Here is a 26,755-nt window from a genome sequence, read left to right on the forward strand (position 1 = left end):
AGAAGGCTGCCAGGTCAAAGCAAAATTATACACAACTAAAAGAACAGGTTGAATAAAGGTGAGGTGAAATGGTGGTATGACTGTACTTCTCTGAAGAATAGAAGATGGAAAGGAAATTCTGCAAACACCAAGAAAATTGCATATACTGTCTAAGTGGAGGCCATCACATAAGTCAAGACTACCAGCAAATAGTAAGAACCAAACTAAACCAAAGTGATGTCAGGAAGCTCATCAGACCCTTCTGGCTTTCAACAACAGAAGAGTTGAGATTTATCAATGAAGGGACAGCATTTGAGAAACAACGATGCTGCCCCACACTCATCTACATAGATCTACTGAATTGAAAATCATTATCCTGGGGCACTTGGCTGGTTTAGTCAGTTAAGCATCCAACCCTTGATTTCAGCTCAGGTCAGGTTCTCAGGGTTGAGAGACTGAGCATGGTGTTGGGCTCTGCACCCGGCGTGGAACCTACTTAAGATTCTCGCTCTCCCTCTCCCCCTCTGCTGCTCTCTCTCTCAAAAAAACAAAAAACAAACTAACAAAAAAAAATCATTATCCTATGTTTGGATATATTTTGGTATGTAAGGATGCCAAGCCATATAAGTAAGTTTGCCAGGTTAATTAGTTGGAATGGGCATGATGGAAGAACAAAGGAAATATCAGAATTATCCCCTGCCTACCGTAGTATCAGTGAGGATAAAGCCAGACAAAACAAATAACAAAAAACAACATATAATAAAATATAAGTGATATTGATATGATGTGGGAGACATCAATTTGAGCATGATAATCATTCTACAAGTCTTCACTGAGATAGAGGAATTTGTTTGTAGATGGGGCAAGAAGTAAATTTGGCTTTACAGCAGATTCTTTTTTTTTTTTTTTTAAGATTTTATTTATTTATTTGACAGACAGAGATCACAAGTAGGCAGAGAGTCAGGCAGGGAGAGAGGAGGAAACAGGTTCCCCGCTGAGCAGAGAGCCTGATACTCAATCCCAGGATCCTGAGATCATGACCTGAGCTGAAGGCAGAGGCTTAACCCACTGAGCCACCCAGGTACCCCTTTATAGCACATGCTTAATGTGAATTTAAGTGTCTACCAAGGAGCCCCCCAAATTTATCAGATTTCCTTTGAAGGTAAACAAAGGGCACAGACAAAATGGTCATTATTGTTCATAAGACAATGCCAGAAATAACAAAATTATCATCATCTGTCTCTTATTAAGAATAGTCAAGAATCTGGAGCACCTGAATGCCTCAGTTGGTTGAATATCTGACTCTTGATGTCAGATGTCGGCTTCAGTTCATCATCTCTGGTCCTGGGATCCAGCCCTGTGGGCTGGGCTTATGCTCAGTGCGAAGTCTGCTTCTCTCCTTCTCTATCTCCCTCTTCCCGTCCCTTCACTCATGTGTGTGAGCTCTCTCTCAAATAAATAAATAAATAAATAATCTTTAAAAAAAGAAAGAATAGTCAAGAATCATCATTTCATGGATTTATCACATCCTAGTCTAGTTGCCGCTAATTATTTAACAAGTTTTTCCTCCATAAACTCATTCATTTATTACCTACTTTCAGAATCAAACTATTGCTATCCTTTACACATATTCTAGTATTAATAACAGAAATTTTTTAAATTTACAATTTATTAAGCAGCTACTACTCACAGCTAATACTCAGTCCCCTTAAATCATCCCCGTTGTTATTATCTATTCCATCTTATAGTTAACAAAAAATGGGATTTGATTCAAAGTGTTAAGTGATTGGCTCAAGGCTCTAGGTCTGCAGATAAATACTGATGCTAGAACTTGAAACTGGAGCTACCTTTTCATTTCGCCTTGCCTCTTTTGCAGTTGCCTTATTGACCAATCTTTCTGCTGCCATTCTCTCCAGTTTCATTTTAACCTGTCCATAAAACTGCCTCAAACTCAGCTCAAACAATGGCAACTATTAATTTTAAAAAATTATGTTAAACCATGTTATTTTCCTGACGCTAATATAAACATTCTCTTCTCCATGTCTTAGCACGTTTAATCTAACCCTTCAAACAATTCAAAAATGGCTGTGCACGTGTGTGTGTGCGCACACATGCATAATTATTTCATTTTGAAGTTGGAAAAATTGAGGCATAAAGTGATTACACAGTTTGATTAACAGCTAGTAAGTATCTGAGCTGAAACTCATATTCATGAAGTTGAATCCATGGCCTGCTTTCTTAATTCCATGGCTGACATTCCCCTTCGCCTATAGGTCAAATTCTATAGGCTGGAATGTCAAGTTTTCAGTGATGTAGCTGAACCCAGCCTATTTTCAGCCTTTTTTTTTTTTTAAACACTGCATAACCCCACAAAACAGCGCCTCCAAAAATTTCATCCTTCTTAGAATATTTGCTGTTCTTGAATATTTTCTTGGTCCTTTGCACTCAATAATCCTATCACCTTATGCACAGTTCTGCCCGAAATCTTACCATTGATTAATACAGTACTTGATGAAAACTTTTCCAGCTTTGTAACAAGTCCCTTTCTCCAATGTACTACCAATGAGTTTTTATTCAAACCCTCCATAGTGCTTTCAATGCCCTGTTTTGTTGCACATGGTAATTTTATGTATGCATTATGCTACCCATCCCCTTCATCCAAACATCCAAACAGAACTATGAGTTTCTTCATTAACTGACCATATCTTGCTCAATAATCAGTGTCATTGTGGTGCACAAACTTCCTGGCCTCCACTGAGTAAATTGCATTTATTCTTTTTTTTTTTTTAAAGATTTATTTTTTATTTTTTTATTTGACAGAGATCACAAGTAGGCAGAGAGGCAGGCAGAGGGAGAGAGGAAGGGAAGCAGGCTCCCTGCTAAGCAGAGAGCCCCGATGCGGGGCTCGATCCCAGGACGCTGGGATCATGACCCGAGCCGAAGGCAGAGGCTTTAACCCACTGAGCCACCCAGGCGCCCTTGTAAATTACATTTATTCTTAACAGAGCAACATTCACATTGCATTGTCTATGAACACTAGACTATAAAACTGACTCCTTTTGGTTACCCCAGAATATAGAAGTATTTAGTAAGTCTTTAATAATTATCTCTGTTTTAATTAATCTGTTAATAAAGACCATTGTAATAAATGCGGCAGGAAGAAACACCACGAGATCCTTTCTAAGCAATGTGACTGCTCTGTGTCCTGGGTTTCTAATACATAAAATGAAGATACAGTGGGAGCCCTACACAACAAGGCTGTGGTAAAAGCAAAGCAAAATGTTTTAGGAAAAACATCCATTCTTTAAACTTAAAATGGGAAAATGCACAATCATTTGAAGGACAATTTTTGACTCTCTGATCTATGCTTTTTGTATTAAAAAATAACGACTAATTTTAAAACCATGGTTTGCACAGCAAAAAAATTGTATGCAAGGGAATGTATGTTTGGCCAATATAGTGTGTGTTTGTGTGTGTGTGTGTGTGTGTGTGTATTTAAGCATATATCCTAATTTTTTAAATATTGGTTGAAGATACTGATAGCTTTTGTTTAACTATAACAAGATATGATCATAACATGAGTGTTTGTTACTTCTTGGCATTTGTTAAAAGTCTCTAGCTCACTCTGCTAGAGAAAGTTTAACCAAAATTAAACAAAGTGTAAAATATCTTAAGAAAAGCAATAAAAATGTAATAGAAGAAAAAGATGGGATAAAGACAAAACGTAAGTGAACGTTCAAATATAAATAGATGATCAGTGGTGGTTTTGTTATGCTGAGGCTTCAGTGAGGGATACGACCGGCTTCGTGACTTTCTCTAAACAAATCTGGGAAGACCTGCAGTCCAGAGTAGATGTCTCTTATAGAACAATGGCAATACCTTTCATTCATACATGGAATCCTTGCATTTCTTCCACAGAGGAGGGTCTAGGTCCTGCAAATGGTATTTGCTTGTTTTTATGAATGGAACCCTGGAGCATGTCTGGTTTGAGATTATAATGTAAAATGCCTTTAAGACAATATGTAAATGAGTAAGAACTGAATGAGATCAGCACTGGTGGCTTTTTCTACCCCTAGGTATGTTGTTTCAAAGGAATATTCACGCTTTTAATCTACTCTGATAAGTGTTAGTGATTTAGGTGTTTGAGCAGCAACACTCCCTGCATTGATCAAATGAAAATATTTCCTCAGGTGTTGACTCATTAATATTAAGGAGCTCTGAGAATTCTGAAGTATGAACCAATGACCCTGTGGATTCTATCTACGAATCACTACACTTAGAATGTTAAGATTGTAACTACACATAAAAAGCACTAGCCATGCATTTGAAAGATTGAGCTCCACAAAAAAGAGGCTTCTAAATCTTTGTAAAGCAAGCTGCAAACTGAAGATAATTTCCGTAACTCATTTCTTTCTTCAATATTTTTAATCTTTAATGCTGAATTCTTTCAACTAAAACTGCACAAGCGATTAGATTCAAGTACACAAATATAAAAAAAAAGAGTTGGTGAAAATAATTTAACTTTTAAGTACAAATTGAAGTTTCCCATAGACAAGTTGGTATTGAAGAATAGAATTTGCTTGATTGAGGCGAATACTAATTATGCTATGTCCAAATAAGGCATTTTCTTTTAGAAATGTGAGCTTTTGTTTGAATTTAAATCACAACCCTTATAATTGAGTGTTTCTATATTACATCTAGCCCCCTTCTTTTTCTGTTTGCCCAGAATTCCACTCAGTTCCTTGTAGTGGCTTCCTCTAATTGTTCTTCCTATGTCTGCAATCTCTTAATTCCCTTTCACCAAGAAATGCCCATTAAAACCTCCTCAAAAGTGAATTCCTCACATAACCCTTACACAATGGACAATGTCTATGTATATTTATTATTATGCGACCTATTCTTATTACATTTTTTAATTTCACAAATTGCCCAAGCTTGAAAGAAATGCAAATATCACAAGACTACATAAAGTAACAAGTGGATTTTTTATCCCACACTCATATTTTTCACAACAAACTACTCTTTTTCTTAATATTTGCTCTGCATCCTTCCAGACCTTTTGTATGTGTGTGCGTGTGCGCGCACACACACACACACACACACACATATTTATATAAATTTAACCAAAGAAATTGAATACAAATTCAAAAAATCTGAATCATTTGTTACCTGAAATAAATATATCATATTCATCCTTCTTCGGTATAATATACGATTCTACCATTTTTATCATTGCATATTATCCATATTGTGCTCTAATTTATTTGGGCACTTCCCTATTGATGAACATCTAATTGGTTTCTAATATTTCCATATTATAAATAATACTGCATGCCCAGAGAGTTCTTGTTGCAATGTAGTTACATATAGCCATTATGTAAAATTGTTGGGAAATGCTTCTTGAAAGTAGAAATGCAAGTAGAGACAGATTTCTAAATTTGCAAACTGCCTCTGAAACATTTACTTCAATAAATACTCATACCAATAACATTTGAGAATGTCCCTTTTCTGATATTTTTGCCAACACTAGGTATTATCGTCCACTAAAATGTCTAAAGAGCTGAACTGGAATACATAAACTCAGGAGAAGGATTATGATAGGCCAGGGTTCCAAAACGATGGCGCCATTGACACTTTGGGCCAAACCTTTGTCGGAGGACCCATCGTGTGCTCTATAGGGAGCCTAGCAGCATCTCTGGCTTCTACTCACCCCTGCCAACACACCACCACTACCAGCACTGCCTAGACCAGGCAACCAGAGAAGTCTCCAGTACAACCACATATCCCATGTGGGAGGGTATTCCAGATTCTTTCCATTAGAAAACACTTGTCTAGACTTGGACATTAAGCAGCTTATATATGAGTGCATTTTGCAGCTTCCTTTAAACAGCAAAAATATAAGAAAAAGAATTAAAATCTTAGTTTGGGCACTGTCCTTTGGATAACCCCATTGAAACGATATTAAAAACGCTAACCATTGTAAATTTTACATGTTGTGGATAACACCATCAACATTTTAATTACATCTTTTAATTTAATGGCACCATATTTGGTAGATGCATCTTTTAGTGACCTCTGCAGTTCAAGGCATTTTAAAATTCTGACTGTTTCTTCATATTATATATTAATAAGCATTTCAGTGCCTGTAACATTTTGTTACTTTTTTGTATTATTCCAACCTTCTTGAAACAATAGGTAGCTAGAATTTTAAAAAGAACAAGTTAAAAAAAACTTAACATAAATAATACATTTGTAGTTTCCAGTGTATTCGCATATATGAGAGTTATATTCTTAACTGGAAATACCTTCACAGAAAATCTCCATGGGATTTGTACTAAAAAAAAATTCATAAAAATGGAGTAGTTTATAGAAATTAGAGATCCAAAAAATATATATTGAAAAAAATCCCTTGGGTCTCTCAAGCCCAATTAGAAAAAACTGTCCAAAGTGAATTTCATCACTGGTATTTTTTAATAAATACAGCTTTACAGTGAAGGATGTTATGTCATGATATGGTGAAAGTGAGTTGATAACACAAGATATCATTAGAATTATTATTCACTTCACATTTGTATAATCTTTTAATCTTTACAAAATCCTTTTAACATCTCAGTTAACCCTCACAAAAAGCTTTGGTCGTACAACAAAATAAAAATACTAGTAGCAGTAAGACATAATGTTTTACTAGATTTTTGGTAGATCTAGTAACTATAAACTTGACTTACCTATTTATTAATACCTGTGGGGGTTCTGCTACTTATAACTTTTTAAAGAAGTACACCAATTCCTTGAGAACTTGTTACACTAAAGCAAATTATGTACATTCTGATGTAAGCAACAGATAAAACTTTAAGCTTCTACTCACTAAGAATTCGTAAAAATCCTTGAACATGACTAAAAGCTCAGTACATGTTCTGATCGTGATACCTCTGATCTTCCTCCAAGAGTAAACAATGTCCTTCCTGAAGCTGGTCTACAACAGAAGTGAGCCCTTTGAATCAGTCTTTCTTAGCATTTGCAGAGATCTTATTCCACATATGAGAAATATTTAATCTTCCCTCTAAGGATTTATTATATCCCTTAGTCTCCTTCAGTATTCTCTGCAAAATACAAATGACTTATTCGGAGAGAATGGGCTATCTGTGTGGCTCTGACTTGATTTCTGTTTCTCATAGGAAAATGTTCTTGTGTCTAGTTTTGGAGTTTCCCAAGAAAGGAATATTTAAAATTCCTTCTGATGAAAAAAAACAAAAAAACAAAGAACAAAAAAGCGTGGTTCCTGATAATACCTGATCAAAAAGAGAGCCCAGGTTGTTCACTGTTAGGGCACAGCCTTTAGTCATTAGAGCTTAACTCACACTTGTTTGAGTAACAGACACCATTTTGTCTGTATTTTAAATAAGTGAAAACTAAGGCTTAGTAAAGCCTTAGTGAAGCAATTTACTCAGGATCACCCAGCTCCTGAGTGGTGGAGGCAAGGTCACGCTTTCCAGAGTCACGTTCGGCGGTTTCACCAGTATATATCCTTTCCTTTTGAACGGAGCATATTTTGTTAGGCCCATGAAGAACATGTCCCCAACTTCCAGATTCCACAAACGGTTTTAGGATAAATTGTCAAAGACACAGCAACTACAGACTTTCTAAAAGTTATTTATAAAATTTCAATTATTTATTTTACTTAGTGAAGTTGTCAAAATAAATTACTTTCCATCTTGTTGAAAATGAGGGAAATCTTGTCCACTATAAATATCTCTCCCCTCATTTTATTTTGTTTTATTTAAATTTTGCCAGGAATATCCAACAACTAACCAAAATGCCCTACCTAAAATCATGACTTTATCAGACTATAGCTCAATATGTGGAATACAGAGTCTGGAGGTTTTACTCTTCTATTAATTGATATTCATCAACAAGTAATTCCCAATGCTCTGTTTGACATCTAATTGTTCAAGTTCCTGTTTTTCATTTTCTCTCATCAAGAAAAAGCTGAAGGGTGAGTTTAATGCTTCACTCATTTTTAATTATCCTTAATTTCATATTTCAAATTAGAAGATTAATTTTTTCTAGAAAAAAAGTCTTTGGGGTTCTTTTAAAAATCTTCATGATTTTATTTTACTAATATTTACCAATATAAGTAGTATTGAGTGAAAATAAAAGTACAGGTAGTATGAAAAGAAAAAAAAAAAAACCTGGGAAAAAATAGGAACAACACTTTGAATATTTCAGAATAGGTAAAACTTTATCAAGTATTAAAGACCTAAGTAAGGCTGTGGCAGTAACAGAGGGAATATAAAAGGAGAGACTTTGCTCACAAAAAGTGTAGCAGGTTGACATGTGTAAACAAACAACTCTAAGACAACACATTAGTATGCTTGAAGCAATATTTTGGAAAAGCAAATCTGAACATCTCTTTACCCCTTATTTACATCTTTCTTGGCTTTATTGCTCTTGGAGTCAAATCTAAAACTTTTAACAAAGCCTACCAGAAAGGTGACCATATTCATTTATCAATCACCAAAATCTGGACATTTTTAAGAATGAAAGTAGGCAAGGGCACCTGGGTGGCTCAGTGGGTTAAAGCCTCTGACTCGGGTCGTGGTTCCTGGGTCCTGGGATCGAGCCCCACATCGGGCTCTCTGCTCAGCAGAGGGCCTGCTTCCCTCATGCTCTCTGCCTGCTGCTCTGCCTACTTGTGATCTCTGTCAAATAAATAAATAAAATCTTTAAAAAAAATGAAAGTAGGCAATAAAAATCACTCAAATTGGTTTCATCTTATTGATGAACCTGTAAAACAGCTCTATTCCAAAATCTATTTTCAAAAATATTTTTTTTTCTACACAACACTGGTGATTTGGAATAAAGCACCATGCACCTGACAATGCAGCCATTTTGAATCTTTCTGCCGCCACCCCCTGATGATGAAGAAGGTAGCTGTCCCTAACCACTCATGTATCTGAGTGGAAGGTGATGCTTACATCCTATCTGGATAGGGTCTGGAAAGAGAGGTGGGATATTGCTGGTCATCGTCCATATTTGAGCCCCGGTGAAGGTCAGAATGGTCACTACACATGTGACTCACACAGCACCCCAAGAGACATGTCACGGTAGAAGTGGCGCTTACCAGACTTCCCCCGGCTTATCTTACTAAGATGTAAAAACCAAAAACTCAGATAAATGCTAAACTGAAATGAACACTGGGCAATCAACATTCAAATTACTGTGGGCAGCAAAAAAAGATAAAATGGACACTCTACTTAGGAGGCAGAGCATGTTCTGGCCCCTGCCTGCTGATCAGCCTCATCTCACAGGACCCTCCCACGGGCTTTTGTGTTGTAATCACGTTGCTTTACAGCTTCTGAGAGTTTCTATGTACCTTCCCATTGCAGCGCCTCTGCACTAAAACACTCCTTATCACTGCCCTCTGCCATCCCTTCGTCTAGATAATTCCTATTTGTTTTTCAGTTATCAATTCAAGCAACACTTTCTGAGGAAAGTCCTTCCAGACTCACTGATCTATAATGTCTTTTGTTATTGTTAGATGCCTTCAGAGAAATTCACTTTAAAAAAAATACTTTCTTCAATTTATAATTACACATGTATTGATGTGAGTAACTGATTAATAACTGATTCATATCTGTCTCCTCCAGGAGACTATACACTCTTTGAGAGGAAATCTTTATAGATTTTCTCTCACTATATTATCCCTGAGGTTTACCAGGTAATAATTACTCAGGTAATTCTGCTGGGTAAATAAAATAAATGATGCACCAAGCACAGTATTTAGTCAAAAATATTCATTCCTTTCCCCCAAAGAAATTTAAAGAAATCATCACCATCATGGAAATGGGATTATTTTGAGAAGTCTTCTCAGAAGAGATAATGTGTAAAGTGTTCATTATAGCACATCACTTTTCCTTCATTTCTTTTCTCCTTAGAAATGATTGCTATATGTGTCTGTCTACATCGATCTATCTATTTATGGCATGCTTTCACTCGGAATTTTAACGTTGACATTTTACGTTGAACTGAATAAAATGAGGTCCTGGCCAAATAATGTGAGAGGTTTTCAAAAGCAATCTGACTGGGAACAAGTGTACACCATTGGTTCTTTCTGTGCCCTGGATTTCTACCATGTGCACAAAGATAATGATGCCAACCCTATACACAGTGCTACTATTAAAAAAGAAATTAAATTAAAAGAATAAAAGCATCCTTCAAAAGTTAAAAAAGGAAAATTTTTAATAATTGGCGGACAATCTTATGTCTCTTCTAGCTTTACCTTTAAAATCGGCAGTAACTTTTTTTTTTTAAGATTTTATTTATTTATTTATTTATTTTTGAGAAACAGCGTGCATGCATGAGCAAAAGGAGGGGCAAAAGAAGAGAGAGAAGCAGACTCCCCACTGAGCAGGGAGCCCAATGCAGGGCTTCCCTGGGATCGTAACGGGAGCCCAAGGCAGACACCCAACCAACTGAGCCACTCAGGCGCCCCTGGCAATAACTTTAGATACCTCTTCGAATTTAATTGTGCGAGTTCTATTTTAAATGCAAGGTAACAGTCAATGGCCTAGGTGTGTATGTATATGTATACATGTATATATGCATATATATAATATACATTTTTTACAAACTTCTCTCTCTCTACAGTAAGTATACACAAGGAACACATTTCCTTGCTTATACCTTAACAAAGCAGATTTCATCGCTGGATTTTCATTGTCACATTAAATGGAACAACTGTTGTAAATGTTCTTCATGTACAGTTTTTCTCATTCACCTTTGTTCCTTTTCTGAATATCTCGCTATGGCTTATAGCCATCTACAGTTAAAACTAGCTAAAAAATAAGCTCATGGAATTCGCTTACACCCATGGAATCACTTTATCCTTCATGTTTATACATTTCTAGTTCTCTTCACCTTTTAGTTCTATTTTAGAGACAGTAAATTACTCTTTCAAACACTGAAAAAAAATTCAGCTATTGAAATATTCCTAATGGAAACATGTTAAAAATATGAAGTGTGAATTTTTTAATGCCTAAGGTGATTATATATTGGGATGGGATTTTTAGCCACAATAAAACAGAGCAATTATTTAGCTATAACTTGAAGGGATGTGGGAAGATATTTTCCTAATGAGGCAGTATTCTGCCTACTTGTGATTAAGACATTTGTTGTGACCTACCTGTGTGCTCAAGACTATGTTTAACAAATACACATTAAAAAATCCACGGATCTATAGATTCTGTTAGATGCAAAATACTGCATATACCCAAGGTACCCACCAATAAAATGAAGGAGATGTAACTTCATCCTTTCCCTTTATGCAAAATTATTCCTAGAGGATCATTACAATTTGATAATGTATAATATACCCCTCAGTTACAACTGCTATATCTATGGATAATATATTTCTAATAAGATATTGTTTTGTCAAAATCTGCAAGATGTGAGACAAAACAAAAAATACAATTTTTAAATGTCTAATCAAATTAATGGTTAAATGCTCTTCTACATAGGCCATTAGGTATTACATCCTTCATCCTTTTATTCATTCAACAAATGTTTATTGGGCATTTTCTATGTATCAGACATTGTTCTAGACCTTGGGGATATGTCATTGAATAAAATAGAAAAAAGCCCTTATACTTATGGATCTTGAATTCTTGAACAAGATTCAGCACTTGCCACAGTCTATTTTTATAAATAAATTTTTACTAAGAAACAGTCACATTCACTTGTTTGTGTATTGTCTAAGGCTTCTATAATGGTATGGCAAGGTTCAGTGGTTGTAATAGAGACCATATGGCCCTAAAAACCTAAGCTATTTACAATCTGTCTCTTTACAGAAAAAATGTCCTGACCTCTGTTCTACACTAGAGTGATTTAAGAAAAGATAACTATCCTCTTCCATAAAATATCCTAGAATATCATATTGGATTCATGAAGATATGTATTTCTTATATTTAAGATATCTGGTAACTTTATCTATGGATTACCCTTTGAAATACTCCTACTTTCTCTATAAACTTCTTGAAGATATCCAGATTTTTGACCTGGAAATTCCTGTTCTACCCTGGAGGCTTTTCAACAAAAAATGAGAAATTGTTTATATGAACAAGAAATGTTTGAGTTATTGTTGAATGATATTACATTATTAATTTATTGTTGAAGTATTTATTTTGCTGACATTATCTTAAAGGAAAGTCCTGAAAGTAGAAAGAGATCATCTGTTTTCTATTGAGATCTTATTGCCCAAAATAAAGACTGAAAGATCTAAGTTCTGATATAAGGTGCTATTTATAGGTCCAATGAGATTACATCACAAAATCATTCCTATTCAACTGTGAAGTGAATATATCATGTTTACCATTGGGCATGTCAAATATTTAGACAATTTGGAAGAACATATTTCCATATAAACATAATAGCCATTATTGATAATAACTGATGTTTGTTGAGAACTTATATTGAGCACTAGTCTACGTACTTTATATTAATTATTTAATACATACAATCCTAGATGATAAACATTAATATTTTATCCATATTTTACATAGAAGGAAAGCAAAACACAAAGAGTTAAACAAATTGACCAGTCAATAATTATCAGAGCTAAAATTCGAATCCATGAAGTGTGGCTCTGAGTCCATTCACTCTATTTATTTTAAAGAAGCATCTATTGTTTTTTTGAAACTGCCAAATTATATAAGGCAATGATCTCTGAATTTTTTGACTAAAGAGCCCATCAGTAAAAAATATGTAACTTAATAAATGTTTACATCTTGAAAAATTATACACACTACTACTGTACTATTACATGAAATATACAACATATATACAATTATATTATTAAACATTCGGAAAATATAAATTCAAAATATTAAAGATAGCAATACTTCAATTTAATAATTCTCACTAAAATATTATTAGTTTTTTAAATGAAACATTGATTATACTTTATGGCAATCCAAAGGTCTGGACCTAAGTTCATCTTAACACTTGGTTTTAATGGTTATCAGAGCTGATACCTCACAAAGAGGCATTAAATCCATACTTTGGTAAGACTGTGTAATAGATCACATTGAATGCTCTAACACTCATTTCTTCAGATCTTCAGTATTGCTTTCTAATTGCGCTTTGCAATAATATTACTAAGAGGAATGTGTATTTAAATTTATAAATGGAATGCATTTAAATTTGTGCCACATTATTTTCCAAATATTATTTTGGTTAGCTTACTTCATCATGAAGAACAAAGCTGTTTTCCAATGTACATGACTTTTTAAAACTCTAAGTAGAAAACATTAAAAGAGACTGCTAAAAATGCATTACCGACTTTAGAGAAATGATGTGTTGAATTGATTATGAATGACTTTAAATATGATTGAAAACTGTGGATCTAAATGCATACTTCAAATAGTCCTCTTAATAATTTGAATTTTTAAATAGGATTTTATCAAATCTGATTAGATCTTCATGTACTTTGTAACTTGGTTGACTTACATGACCTCACAGCTTGGCTAGCAAATAACTTACTCTAGACGTAGGGAAAAATGTCAGTTCTGTCATTTTCTCATTTACGTAGCCTTTATCAGGATTAATTTTAACGCACACGGAAACATTTGGGGTCTTGGTTTTTTACTTCGTTAGTATTACCTTATTAAAACTACATAATGTGATCTGAAAATCCACTTAACAGGCACACATACAGTATGTTGCAATAGGCCATAAGATAACAAAAGGGAGAACATCTCTACCTTTAGGAACAAATACTCATCCCACTGAATGGCTTGTTTCTGACATGTGGCTTTATATGACATTGAAAAAGTGAAAACACCAGCATCATATGTATTTTAAGTAGTAAACCTTAATTTTTTCCTTGGAAAAAGGTCAGTGGTAATTCTAAGGTGCTCCCCCTGTGCCCCAGGAGATGATTTTAAGGCATTCTACTTGACCACTAACACAAACCCATCGACCATATATGAACTCTAAAGGAAGAAAGTTCTGTTGTTCACCAGCACAGGAAGACTATCTCATTCTTAGAACTTTGACCACAGAGAACAGTGAAGACAGCCGTCTCCATTAGGGGATCACTGGCATTACACACCGAATGTTAACTGTTTACAAGGCCTTCACCGCTGGCGTCTTGACTAAGTTCAGTGAACACATCGATGCCAAACAGCTAGCCATATCACTATTTTTTTTTTTAAAGATTTTGCTTATTTATTTGAGAGAGAGAGAGGTCAGCGGGAGAAACAGACTCCCCATGGAGCTGGGAACCTGATGTGGGACTCGATCCCGGGACTCCAGGATCATGACCCGAGCCGAAGGCAGTTGCTTAACCAACTGAGCCACCCAGGCACCCGCCATATCACTATTCATTAAAGTTTTACTCTTCTACTTTTAACCATCTTCTACTTTAAACCATTTCTAAAGTGAAGTAACTATTAGCAGATAATATAGTAAATGTCTAAGCAGTTAAGTTCATGAAATTTTCCATGTCAGTTTAACTTTTCTTCACTGGCCCTTCATCTATCATTTGGTAGTTTTATAATGTGCTTAAGGGCATATCCTGGGGCACCTGGGTGGCTCAGTCAGTTAAGCATCTGCCTTTAGCTCAGGTCATGATCCCAGGGTCTTGGGATCAATGTTACAGTAGTTTGTAACTACCTGCAAAATGCTATTTTATCCCAGAACAACCATTCTTCCAGTTCTATACCCCAGCAGTCAATGCTCAGTGGGAAAGCACTGTTATCTTCTCAAGGTATTATACCATGAATGCTGTTAATATCTCAGATGTTCTACGAAGGATACTGTTCTCTGATCACATTTAGAAACTGTTTAGGTTATTTATTTATATTTACTATGTTTTCAGATTGTTTCAGCTGTGTCAGCATGTTTCACATTACTCTTAGTATCTTTCTCCTAACATTAGAGAAGGCACTCCTCTGTCTCTCTGCTCTCCTCTCTCCTGGGCCAAGTGTGAATAACCCGAGCTGAGGAGTAGCTCTTAGGTCTGTAGATATTCCCCAGGCTGCTCGACCCTGAGCCTCAGGAATGTGAATGGAATAAGATGAGGCTCATGATGTTTGGAAAAAGATGCTTCCTAGCAGCGTCATGTGGATGTAGGTGGGGGCAAACTTACTCCACTCCACGATTCTGACAACAGGTCCACAAATACCGTGGTGTCATAATTTTGGAGAGTTTGCACTAAATTTATAGTAATGCAATTTCACATCTAAGCTTTGGAAATTTTAATTCTAGTCATTAGTTTATTAACAAAAGTTTTTTGTTTGGGGGGGGTTGTTGTTTTTGTTTTTGTTTTTGTTTTTTAACAGAGGCTGGTCTAATCCATTGCCTCCCAGCATAGCTTCACGATGCACACCAAGTGGTTTCTAAGGGGAAGGAGTCCTGCCTAGCCTGGGTGTATTCCTTACTGGTCTCAAACCTTTGATATGTGCTTTCATGCACTATACACTATTAGGACATTTTGTCAGTCTCTGCACATACACACATGTCCAGGTTCCACAACAATTGCAGCATCTGAAAATGTACCCCCTCTTCCTTTGAGATCTCTTTTCAAACTGTCATATGTGGAAAGGGTGATGTCCTTGGGGTTTTCTCCTAAGAAGTCAGTGTCCTCAGATTACAAAAAGGATCAGATGTGAAAATAATTTTAAAACTATGAAGTTTTGGTTACCATACAAAACACAGGATGCCCAAGTAATTTGAATGTCAGATAAACAGCAAGTCAGTTTTTAAGTATGCCCCACATATTGTGTGGGAGATACTTAGAGTCAAAAGTTAGTTATTGTTTATCTGAATTTAAATGTAACTGGCATCCTGTATTTTTACTTATTAATGAAGCAACCCTATAAGAAGGGCCTGTAAAGGTGTGCATTATACAGAGGAAAATGTGACAGGTACTTGAAAGTCCAAACTGTATTTATGACTTACTGAAGAGCAAGTCCTATACTAGTTATAATCTGTGATCTCTTTAAGAGACACAGAAACAGAATCCACAAATAAGTTTTTAAATGATCGATTACTCACCAAGTATCTAGAATGTCAATAATAAATATGAGTTACTAAAAAATTAGTTTTTCTTTTAAACTGGATTTTAAGTTTTTATTTAAAAGATAAGAAACACTAATTATAGGGTATTTCATATATATATAAATACAATTTTTATTTTGTATTTACATGTCTTTTACTTTGCTTTAGTTTTCTGTTGCTATCATATCAAATTATCACAAATTTGGGGGCTTATAACAACAAATCTGTAATTTCACAGTTCTGGCGGTCAGAAGTCTGGGTACAGTGTGGTTTAGCTGTCTCTTCTGCTTCGAATCTCTCTAGGCTAAAATTAAGGCCGTTCTGGAGTCTCCGGGGGAGAATTTGTTTCCACACTTATTTAGGTTGTTGGCCAAATTTAGTGTCATGCAATTTATTGCCTTGCTGGCTGTTGGACAGGGGTCAGTCTCAATTTGTAGGGGCCTCCCGTACTTCTTGCCTGACCTGATGACCCCCCTTGTCTTCAGTTCTCTCTGGCCTCCCCTTCTGCCCCCTCCTCTTCAGGACCTCACTGCTGCCTCTCTTTCATTTCTAAGGGCTCACATCTCACATTGGGCCCAACAGAATAATCCAAAATAACTTCTTCATCTTCAAGTCCATAACCTTATTCTATCTGCACCATTCCTTTTGCTGTATTCACGGGTTCCACATTTTAGTTGTGCCTGTTTTCTTGGAAGAGGGACATTTTTTTGCTCAGCACATACCCCACTTTTTCTGATACTCTATGGGATTAGCTTGTAAGTAAGGCATTTAAAGGTGTGATTCCAATTGAGAACAATAGAAGAAAATCAGAATGAAGACAAAACTCAACTTGATTCCAATGTCCCTAGTAGGTATTTTTCTTTAATTAAGAGATGATACCTTTTCACTTTAAAAGCTTCAGCTGAAAACTACTGAGCCATCTCTGCAGGGATCTAGGGATTGAGAATGGGTCACTGTTGGTGGGGGGCAGGGGAGTAATGCCCTCTTGGTAGGCTAGGAGAAATCCACCCTTTGTCCCTGGCAGAAGAGGATTAACTAGGCCAGTTAATCTAAAGGTAATAAAACTATCTGAAAGGACATAGTATTTGTGATCATGACACATTCTTAAATGAACCAGACTCCATTTGATATATGTGAAAAATTAAAGCATGGGTCTAAAAGTGCTGTAAGAGAAATTTTCTCATTCTTTTTGGCGAGATCTGACATCAGCATATAGATGGCTTCATCAATTATTGAGAAAAAGACTAAGAAAAGAAAAATGACTGATTGGGATGATTCATTTTGAAGTCTGAATTTGAAGCCCTTGGGTCGAATGTACCTGTAGGTCTAAATCTTTCAGAATTAGCTCCTGCTCTCTCTCCAGCTTATCTATTTAAATTTCTTGTTTTAAAAAACAAGGCACTTAAAAATTTTTAATGCACTCTGTCAAACATCAGAAAATGTGTGCCAGACTTTGAAGCAACTGCATCTATCAATGAAGGTAAGAAACAGATCTCTGTATAGATAAATATTCCTTAAGATAAATCCAGGGGAACGATTTTAAATTTAAAATACTAGTTTCTCTCAAGGGTTGAGTTTTCACAACTTGAATGATTTTTTTCTTCACAGCTGTTTTCATTATCTGGATACTCAAGTGCAGCAGTGAATTTCAGAGTTCTCATGTTTGCCACTAACCTTCTTGTCTTGCTTATTCCTAGAAAAGTATTAAGGACTCCTAATCGACAAGCTTAATCTCTTTTTTTTTTCAAATTGAAACAAAAATGATAACGAATGACTTCGTTCATTCGCAAGTCATTAATTAGCCCCTGTGCTTTCATGGCACTAATATTTAGAGATAAATAATAAGAGAACTACAGCTGATAAAATTGGCACACATAGGTAAATATTAATGAGCAAAAGTGTGAATCATTTTAAAGGCACCATTTCCTTAATTAAGGTTTATATTAATGAGGTTTCTTGTATTTGAAAGAAAAGCTCAAGTATTCAAGTCAGTTATCCCCAAGGTAGCCTTGCCAGTAAACACAATGCTAGTAGAAGCTTTCCACTTATTTAACCTAAAATGCACATATTTCTCTAGCCTCAAAGTCATGACTTCTGGAGTAATTGCAAACCATTTATCATCAGAAATACTTTTTAATTCTGTACAATCTTGTTTTGAGCTTCTGTTTTTATCTTATCTCAGACTATTTGTAGTTAGTTCATAAAACATCCCCTCCAGAAAATAGTTGTCCATATCATATAAAATGCAGAGTTTCAACTTAATTCCCACCTCTAAGTAAATAAAGTCATGTGCCTTTGGGTGATACTGATTATTCAAGGTTTTTCACTCTATATAAAGAAGGGTTTAAAGTAGCTTATGTATTTATAGATAAAGAGAATACAGGTAGTGTAAAAGCTGCAAATACAAGTTTTTCCGGTTATCCCAAATTTGCTGGATATTATGATGTTGCATTTGGCTCTGAGTTTTGTTAAAGAAAAGAACTATTCTGACACTTGTTAAAATGGTAAGGAAGACTTTGTTCAGGACTACTGTGATAGGTGTCAAAACTATTGCAATAGGGGAGAGAGGTTCAGCTCAACTCTGAATACAATAAAGCCAGCTGGGGATTTATAGACAAGGATCAGTTTGTGTGGCGTGTAGAGGGGAGTGAGTGGAAAATTACCAAGAGCGGATGGCAAGGGTTGTGAGAATTCTTGTTAAATTTACTTTAACAGGACTCCTGCTGAGAGGCAGGCCAGTGTGATCAGATATCAAGGGTGGGGGATGAGGAACTTAATTAGATATTGAAAATGACCGGAAATCAAGAGTGGTAGGTTTCTCTCTAAGCTGACTTAGCAAGATTCTTGCTAAAACTGAATTCTTCAAAGATGGGCACGGAAGCCCAAGGTTGAGGCTGACTATAGTTTGGTCAAGGAGAATTTTTTTTTTTTTCTCCATGTTCCAGTGATTCAGGCAAGGAAAGATCATATTTGCATATAGAATTTGCATTGTCCAAAACAATAAAGAATACCATCATCGTCTGTATTGCCATAGAATTGAACTCAGCTCTGATTTTATCATTTGGGTTTCAGTTTTTAATAAACATGCAGTGGGAGGCAAGTATGTAGATAAGGCGGCATTTAAACAGAGGTGGTGAGGGAATGGCCTTGGGAATAGTGGAGAGCCCTAGGGCATGCTGGTGGGCTGGAGGAAGGACAGAGAATCCAATGTGAACGTAGTGACGTAATCAAAGGAGAGAGAAGAGGCATAGTGAGAACAAAATCATTTCTAACCCAGAGGTCATTGTGCGATCTTTAGGTTTAACTCTGAGTGCTGCGGAAAGCCATTGGAGGGTTCTGAATAGAGACATGGTCTGACTTATATTTTAAAGGGATCCATCTGACTGCTGTAACGAGAACAGATTGTAGGAGGGCAAGGATGGAAGCAGAGAGACCAATTAGCGGTTTTGCGATAGCTCAGGTGAGGCACAATGTGGCTTCTCCCAGGATAGGCGCTGTGAAGACAGTAAGTGGTAGTCCTCTTCTGAGAATGTTTTAAAGGTGGAGGTAAAGGGTTTGCTGATGAATGAGGCTGATCTGCTGGAAGGATGAGATAGCTTTTTTTTTTTTTTTTTTTTTGAGGTGGGAAAGATTGAAGCATAAATAAGTTCTTTAGGGGGAAGAACAGCAGCTTGATTTTTTGGATTTTTTGACACGTTCAATTCCTGATGCCTATTAGACTTAGTGAAGCAGTCAGATAGGGTGTAAGGGTAATATTTTGAGCCTTTAGGTCTGATCACCTAAGAAGTGACTGTGCAGAGATAGGTCCAATGACTGATGATATACTGAGTAATCACTTTCTCTGGGTTGCTCTCCTTTGGCTTTACTGGTCATTAGAGGCTGGCTTAGAAATCACATGTGAGGGTGTCATTTCCTGTGTTCTTTTGCTCTTTGCAAACAATCCCTGGGTACTTACCTAACAGTGTTTGACTTGCCGATTGACTGGTTATATATATATATATATATATATATATATATATATAAAGAAAGAAATGGGATGGAATATATATTCCATCCCATTTTCTTAAGAAACTTAAGGAAAGGCTCAAGTACATAAGTGTTCTTGAATGAAAGAATAAATTAAAATCCTTTGCATTTAAGAGAAAATCCAAGTAATATTCTCATTCCTGTCTATTTCACTCATCTCTTCTCATACTACCTCTCCCTTTGTTGCCTCCACCCCGGCTACTTTTGCTAATTCCTTCAAGATCTGCACTATCCTCAATTCTCTCAAGCCTCGTGGATCCTTTGATCTGCTAATCCATTATAATTTATCGGGTCTTGGTTTAAATACTAAATCCTAAGAAAAGTACCTCCTGAACCCTTCTAACCCACCCTCATTTTGTCTATTCAAATAATCCAAATTTGTGACTTGATAACATTTATCACAGTTTGTAGATTTGTAAGTATTTATGTCATCATTTACTATATATTTTCTTAATAAGTTTATGAGAAAAAAAGATAATGCCTCTTATATTCATTAATAGATACCCACTCCTCACTACTATACCAGAGAATTGGACCCTTTATAAAATGTTTAGAATACATACTAATATTTATATTAGTACCAATGAATTTGGATAATAAAATCAATATATCAATATATCTGTGATTTTTTATTACACAGAACCATAACAACTTTTGATAAAAATATTTTAACCTGTTTCTCTTATAATGTGGAAAGTAGATTATGGAGTAAGTCTCCTACTTGTCCAATAGCACCTGGTTTTTATAAGTATGTAAACATTCTTTCTCCCTATTGTACAGAAAAATGTACTTTCCAGAACTGTATCACCCGTAGGGAATGTTCCATTGCTGCTCTTCACTATTTTAGCTTATGATGTGGAACAGCATTTCAAACGTTTATGGACTTCTGAGAAGACACAGCAGTATGAACAACTATTTTTCAAACCTGTTTTATTGAAGAGTATAAGAAAATTTAATATTACAGTGAGTCACATGGAAAAATTATGCATCTAGAGAACAATTTTCTTGTTATAGTTATCTCACAATTCTTTTTTGAGATAACAAATTGAATATAAATACTTCATTAAGATTATTTGCAAATATTCAAACCAATAATTTGACATATTTATAGTAACCAACTTTATTACTTTTTGTTATTTTAAAATATATATACTCCTGTTTACAAAATTAAATAAAATTGTTGTTTCCAAATTTATGTAAAGAAGCTGTAGCTATAAAAACCTAGAATATACTACGTATTCTCCTTTCATAAGTAGACTCCTTATAAAATTAAATATTAAATTATAATTTCAGTTAGTTACTTGAGCCTAAGATAAGGTGAAACTATCAGTTCAATCACTTTTAATATACTTTCTCTCCCCTCAGCAATTGCTGAAGTCTTTCCTTTGTATGGAAGAATTACTGTAATTAGAATTAATTAATCATATCATTCAAGTGATGGACATTTGAAAGCAGGAAGAAGGGAATAGACCCTTATCCCTTTAAGATTTTCTCTCAAGGACCTCTCCATGGAGAAGTGACAACATGAAATTATCTGACCCATTCTTTCATACTGCTTTTTAAATAGTAATTAATAAATTTTGAGAAGCTACATAAAACTCCTTAGAATACAGAAGGAAAAAAACAATTTTTTTTAACTATAAGCTTTTGAAATACTAGTGTAAGAATTAGGTAAAAATTAAATTATTGCACTTTGCTATTATTGCAAAATGGCTTTGGAAAAAATCTGTTTGGATTAATAAAATATTCAATAAAAGATCAATCTACAAATTTTTATAATATTTGATATTAATTATTAGTATGCTCAGATTAAATAAATATACATTTAAAATATACTTTTGACTTAATCTTCTGGCACTACAAATATGAGTTTAAGTTTTCCAAAAATAGGAAAAGAGGAAACTTTTCATAATGCAGTCACTTTAAAAGGAGTGGAAATTGTATGTCCTTTACTTAGCCCATAATAAGAAGTATAAATACTAGAATGATAAATGTTTAATAAAAAGTATATACCTTCAAACAAACACTTATTTCACTGATTAATATTTTGAAAGTTTCTGAGGTTAAATCTAGGGAAAGGAAATCTGAGCATAAATATTAGGAGACACAGCTAGATGAACCATACAAAAGAAAGTACACTCAAAACACTTTCTAGGAATAGGAATTGAAGGTGTTTTGTTGGATTTTCTAATTTCTCTGAATATTCTTTTTCTGGTTTTTTAAAGGTTGACACAATTATCACTAACACTTCTCCTCGAAGCAACATATAATTTAATGAACACAAATTTGATTTCTCAAATGTTCACAAAGTTTTTCAAACCAACATTTAACTTAATATGTCTATGAATCTGTAATTGGCAGCCGATGATAGTCATCAATCTGTAGACGTGATCGTACATCTGAAGAAGTTTCTGGAACAGGGTGTTTAAAATGATCTGGCAAATTGTACTACCATTTGTACTAACAATTTTCAGTGCTATCGTAAAGATCAGCCAAAGATTTGCTTCCTGAAATCTACCAGAAGATTTGTACTTAGGAATATACATAAAAATCCCACCATTTTCTAGTTTCTATCTTATTTGAGATCTTTAGTATTTATTTACTTCCTTCATATGTATCTAATTGACTATGGAAACTATCTCTTCTTTGAAATTCATTTATTTCCTCAGGTTAATCTCTTGGCTTTTGGATTTATCATATACAAAGTTTTTCGTCACACTGCAGGGTTGAAACCAGAAGTTAGTTGCTATGAGAACATAAGGTAAATGTCTCTTTAACTCTATTTCTTTAGTAGTTAAAAGCTTTGGTAACTTAAGGCACAAATAATTCTTGAAAGGACTGTTTTTAAAATTATTTTTATACTTTCTTCTGCCATATCTAAAATACTTATTGTTAAATAGCATTTAATATGTTTAATAAGATTATAATCACCACAGATTAAATGGTAAGTAAAGCAATCTTTTCCAACATAATCCCCTTTGAAAGAAAAGATGATGGTTGTTGTTTAGGGCAAAAATAGGCCTTAGTGATTTTCTTTGGAAAACATTCCTCAGAGCTTAGTAACTGTGTTTCTTTCCTGTGACTCTTCGTTTGCATGCTGCCATGATTTTTCCTTCAACCCTCTCTTTAAAACTGATTTATTGAGACCTTGAAAATGGTTTGTTCAGGAAAAACTGAAGTGTACTATAGGGAACATTAGAAACCACTAACGTTTGTGTTGCTTGGAAACACTCCTGTAGTTTCAATACCTCGCACAAGATTTATAGTTCGGATTTAGCAAACGTTTGATCGATTACTTTCTTTTACCCCTCACATTCATAGCTTCATGTAGTGTGATGGTTTTAATAAAGTTGAAAATGACTCATTTTCTGAGGTTCACTGCTTAAACATCTTCTGCGGTATGGAATGATTGGACGAAGAATGAGAAAATAATCATTCGTTGCCTCATTTTCAAAGCAGTGTCCTCAGTGAGCAGGACCGAATATTGCTTGACCAAAGTCATAGGCAATAAGTTGAAAATACATGTTTTTTTTTAATTTTTAAGAAAACAGTATTCTGATATGAATTTATTTTGAGGTAACTGTATTGCAACAGTGAAAAAAATCTAGTTTTATCTCATCCTTTCTTGTCTAAACCTGAAAGGAAAGCAGAAGTTTCCTTTGATGTCGTGTACATGTACTGACCCAAGTCCATGCGGTATAGTTTCCAAGGTTTCTTAGGGATAATACCTCCTAACAGAAATATGTCTTGTCTTCAGGAATTATTGCAACATTTGATTTGAAATCAAAGCACATACACTGCAGTACACTAGATAAAAATATTTTAGGATTAAGGAAATTCCTTGAAGAGTACCATATTTTAATAATGTTGCCTTCATTTTGGAAGCACATCCCCGCCCTGGGGCAGTAATATACCCAGAAACCCATCTCCTGAAGCTAGAATAATTTGTCAGTTTCAAAATCCCTCGTGATCTTTGTAGATTTCTTCATTATACCAACAACTCTTTTCTCACATAATTGGAGGAGTTTAGGGGTGTGTTGAGTATATGTGGTGTTCTTAACTCAAACATTTCAAATATATTCTAGGTCTTGTGCAAGGGGAGCCCTTGCTCTCCTATTCCTTCTTGGCACCACCTGGATCTTTGGGGTCCTCCATGTTGTGCACGCATCAGTGGTAACAGCTTACCTCTTCACCGTCAGCAATGCCTTCCAAGGGATGTTCATTTTCTTATTCCTGTGTGTCTTATCTAGAAAAGTAAGCAGTTTTATTTTATTTTTGTTTATTTGTTTGTTTTTTAATTTTGGCCAACCCTACAGCATATTCATGTAGCATCAGTTACCAAATTGATAAAAATTCTTATTCTCATGGATTTATGGTGAGTCTTTTTATAGCCTCAATACAGTACACTTTAGTATCAAAGTAATCAGATCCCCTAGCTTTTCATATGGAAATAGGCTTTCAAACAAAACTTGTTTTTAGGAATATAAACATAGCTTCTATTAATTTGAGCGTATTCTGACAGATGATGAGAAAACAATACTTTTGTATCAGCATGGATGGGACTGGAGGAGATTATGCTGAGTGCAATAAGTCAAGCAGAGAGAGTCAATTATCATATGGTTTCACTTACTAGTGGAGCATAAGGAATAACATGGAGGACATTAGGAGAAGGAAAGAAAAAGTGAATTGGGGGAAATCGGAGGGGGAGATGAACCATGAGAGACTGTGGACTCTGAGAAACAAACTGAGGGTTTGGGAGGTGAGGAGAGTGGGGGATGGGTCAGCCTGGTGGTGGATATTAAGGAGGGCACGTATTGCATGGAGCACTGGGTGTGGTGCATAAACAATGAATCTTGGAACACTGAAAAAATAAAATTAAATTTAAAAAAAGAAAATACTTTTGAAAACCAAATATAACAATTTAATGTGATTTGAAAATAATTCGATGTGGTGGTTGCAATTAAGTTTAACATTTCCTTTTTTTTCTTCCTTTTTTTTTTCTTCCTTTTTTTTTTTTTTAGATCCAAGAAGAATACTATAGATTGTTCAAAAATGTCCCTTGTTGTTTCGGATGCTTAAGATAAAAATAGAGAAATATGGATAATTGCCACACATGAAAAAGCCAAACTGTGGATGGCCAAAGTACAAAAATGACTTGAACCAATTATCCAGTTATTAGTTACTAGATAATCAAATATTTTAAATCAGTTTTTCTGTTTACAATGTAGGAACTGCAGATAAGATACCATACTTACGTACCATATACCTAGAGTTTGCTTTTCTCCACAACATAGTTAGTTATGTCAAAATAGTATTACAGATATATGAAAAGTAATTGGTTTCTCAGGAGTGATATCACTGCGCCCAAGGAAAGGTTTTCTTTCTAACACAAGAAATATATGAATGTCCTGAAGGAAACCACTGGCTTGATATTTTTGTGACTCATGTTGCTTTTGAAACTAGTCCCCTATCACCTTGGTAATGAGCTCTGTTACAGAAAGTGGAATATGAGAGAATGAAGGGGCAGAATGTAAAGCAGGAAAAAGGAAATGGCTATTATAACAATGAGTAAACTTGGTTTTTTGTAAACTAAATGAGAAATTATAGGTAAAATAATTCAACAAACACATCTTACCATTGTGTGAATTGTTCTGAATTTAAATTTCTATCAAAACAACTTAGATTTATATTTGTTATATCCATTTTCTTTCCTAATAGTCTAAAGAAGACACAAAACTCCACAAATGAAATGACAATTATGTTCTGTTTTTTAGGTTAACATTATGAGGTATATGCTGTTTTATACTTATTTCATGGATTATGACTTCAGATTCTTAATCAGTAATACATAAAAGTGTCAAATTAGAATATTGTTCATGGCTGTAAATGTAAAAATAGTGTATGTAAAGCTCAAGAATTCTGTCCTATAATCTTTCAGTTAGTGAAAAATATTATCTCATTAGGCTAGTATATTTGATTTCTTTATTTCTTTTAATTTTAGAAAAATTATAGTTCACATCACAATATTCCCTTTTAACTTACTATTTTTAAAAGGGCATTGTAAATATGAAAGTATTCAGAAAGTGAATTGCTATTTTTTTCTGTTCAGAAAAGTACACATTTAAAAATGTTATTTATAACGAAGAAATCACTGAGAACTGTAGAAATGTTCACAGTGGATCTATTTTCTGACAGTTTTCTACTATCTATTAAAGCATATCTGGTTAAATGTATGGCTTCTATCTATCCTCAAATCTTCTCATTAGAATGTAGAAGCAGTGATTTTATTTCAAAAATACGTAATTGTCTGCACCTACCTGTAGAAGTATGCCAATACACTAAATGTTGTGATTTTAAATTAATTTCTCCAGCTGTTAAAATGAAGTCTGTCAAAACTTGCTCTAACAAATAAAATGTTATCTAAATGAATACAGCTACTGCTTTGCTGAGTCGTTTTCTCAAGAAAGATGAGCTACCTGACAATATGTCTTATACATTTTTAGAGACTCCATGATAAATTTTCATTATATCTTCTGATCTTTCATACACTAAGCCTATGACCCATTATTATCATTGTCATTATAGAACAGTGTTATAAGAATGTGATATTGAGGGGCGCCTGGGTGGCTCAGTGGGTTAAAACCTGTGTCTTCAGTTCAGGTCATGGTCTCAGGGTCGTGGGATCGCGTCCCGC

The 26,755-nt window shown here is 34.8% G+C and overlaps 1 protein-coding gene across 1 annotated transcript in view; it reads left to right on the forward strand.

Annotated features, from left to right (window-relative positions):
* Positions 1-26,495, forward strand: part of ADGRL4 (adhesion G protein-coupled receptor L4) — a 106,766-nt gene extending 80,271 nt beyond the window's left edge. Inside the window, exons 14-16 of the mRNA XM_080799906.1 lie at positions 22,731-22,822; positions 24,147-24,315; positions 25,083-26,495. Coding sequence (XP_080656032.1) covers positions 22,731-22,822; positions 24,147-24,315; positions 25,083-25,145 — 324 coding nt within the window. The 3' untranslated portion in view covers positions 25,146-26,495. The remainder of the gene's footprint in view (positions 1-22,730; positions 22,823-24,146; positions 24,316-25,082) is intronic.
* Positions 26,496-26,755: the final 260 nt, after the last annotated feature.

This window comes from Martes martes (genome assembly GCF_963455335.1).
Source record: "Martes martes genome assembly, chromosome: 4".
In the NCBI taxonomy this organism is placed as follows: Eukaryota; Metazoa; Chordata; class Mammalia; order Carnivora; family Mustelidae; genus Martes; species Martes martes.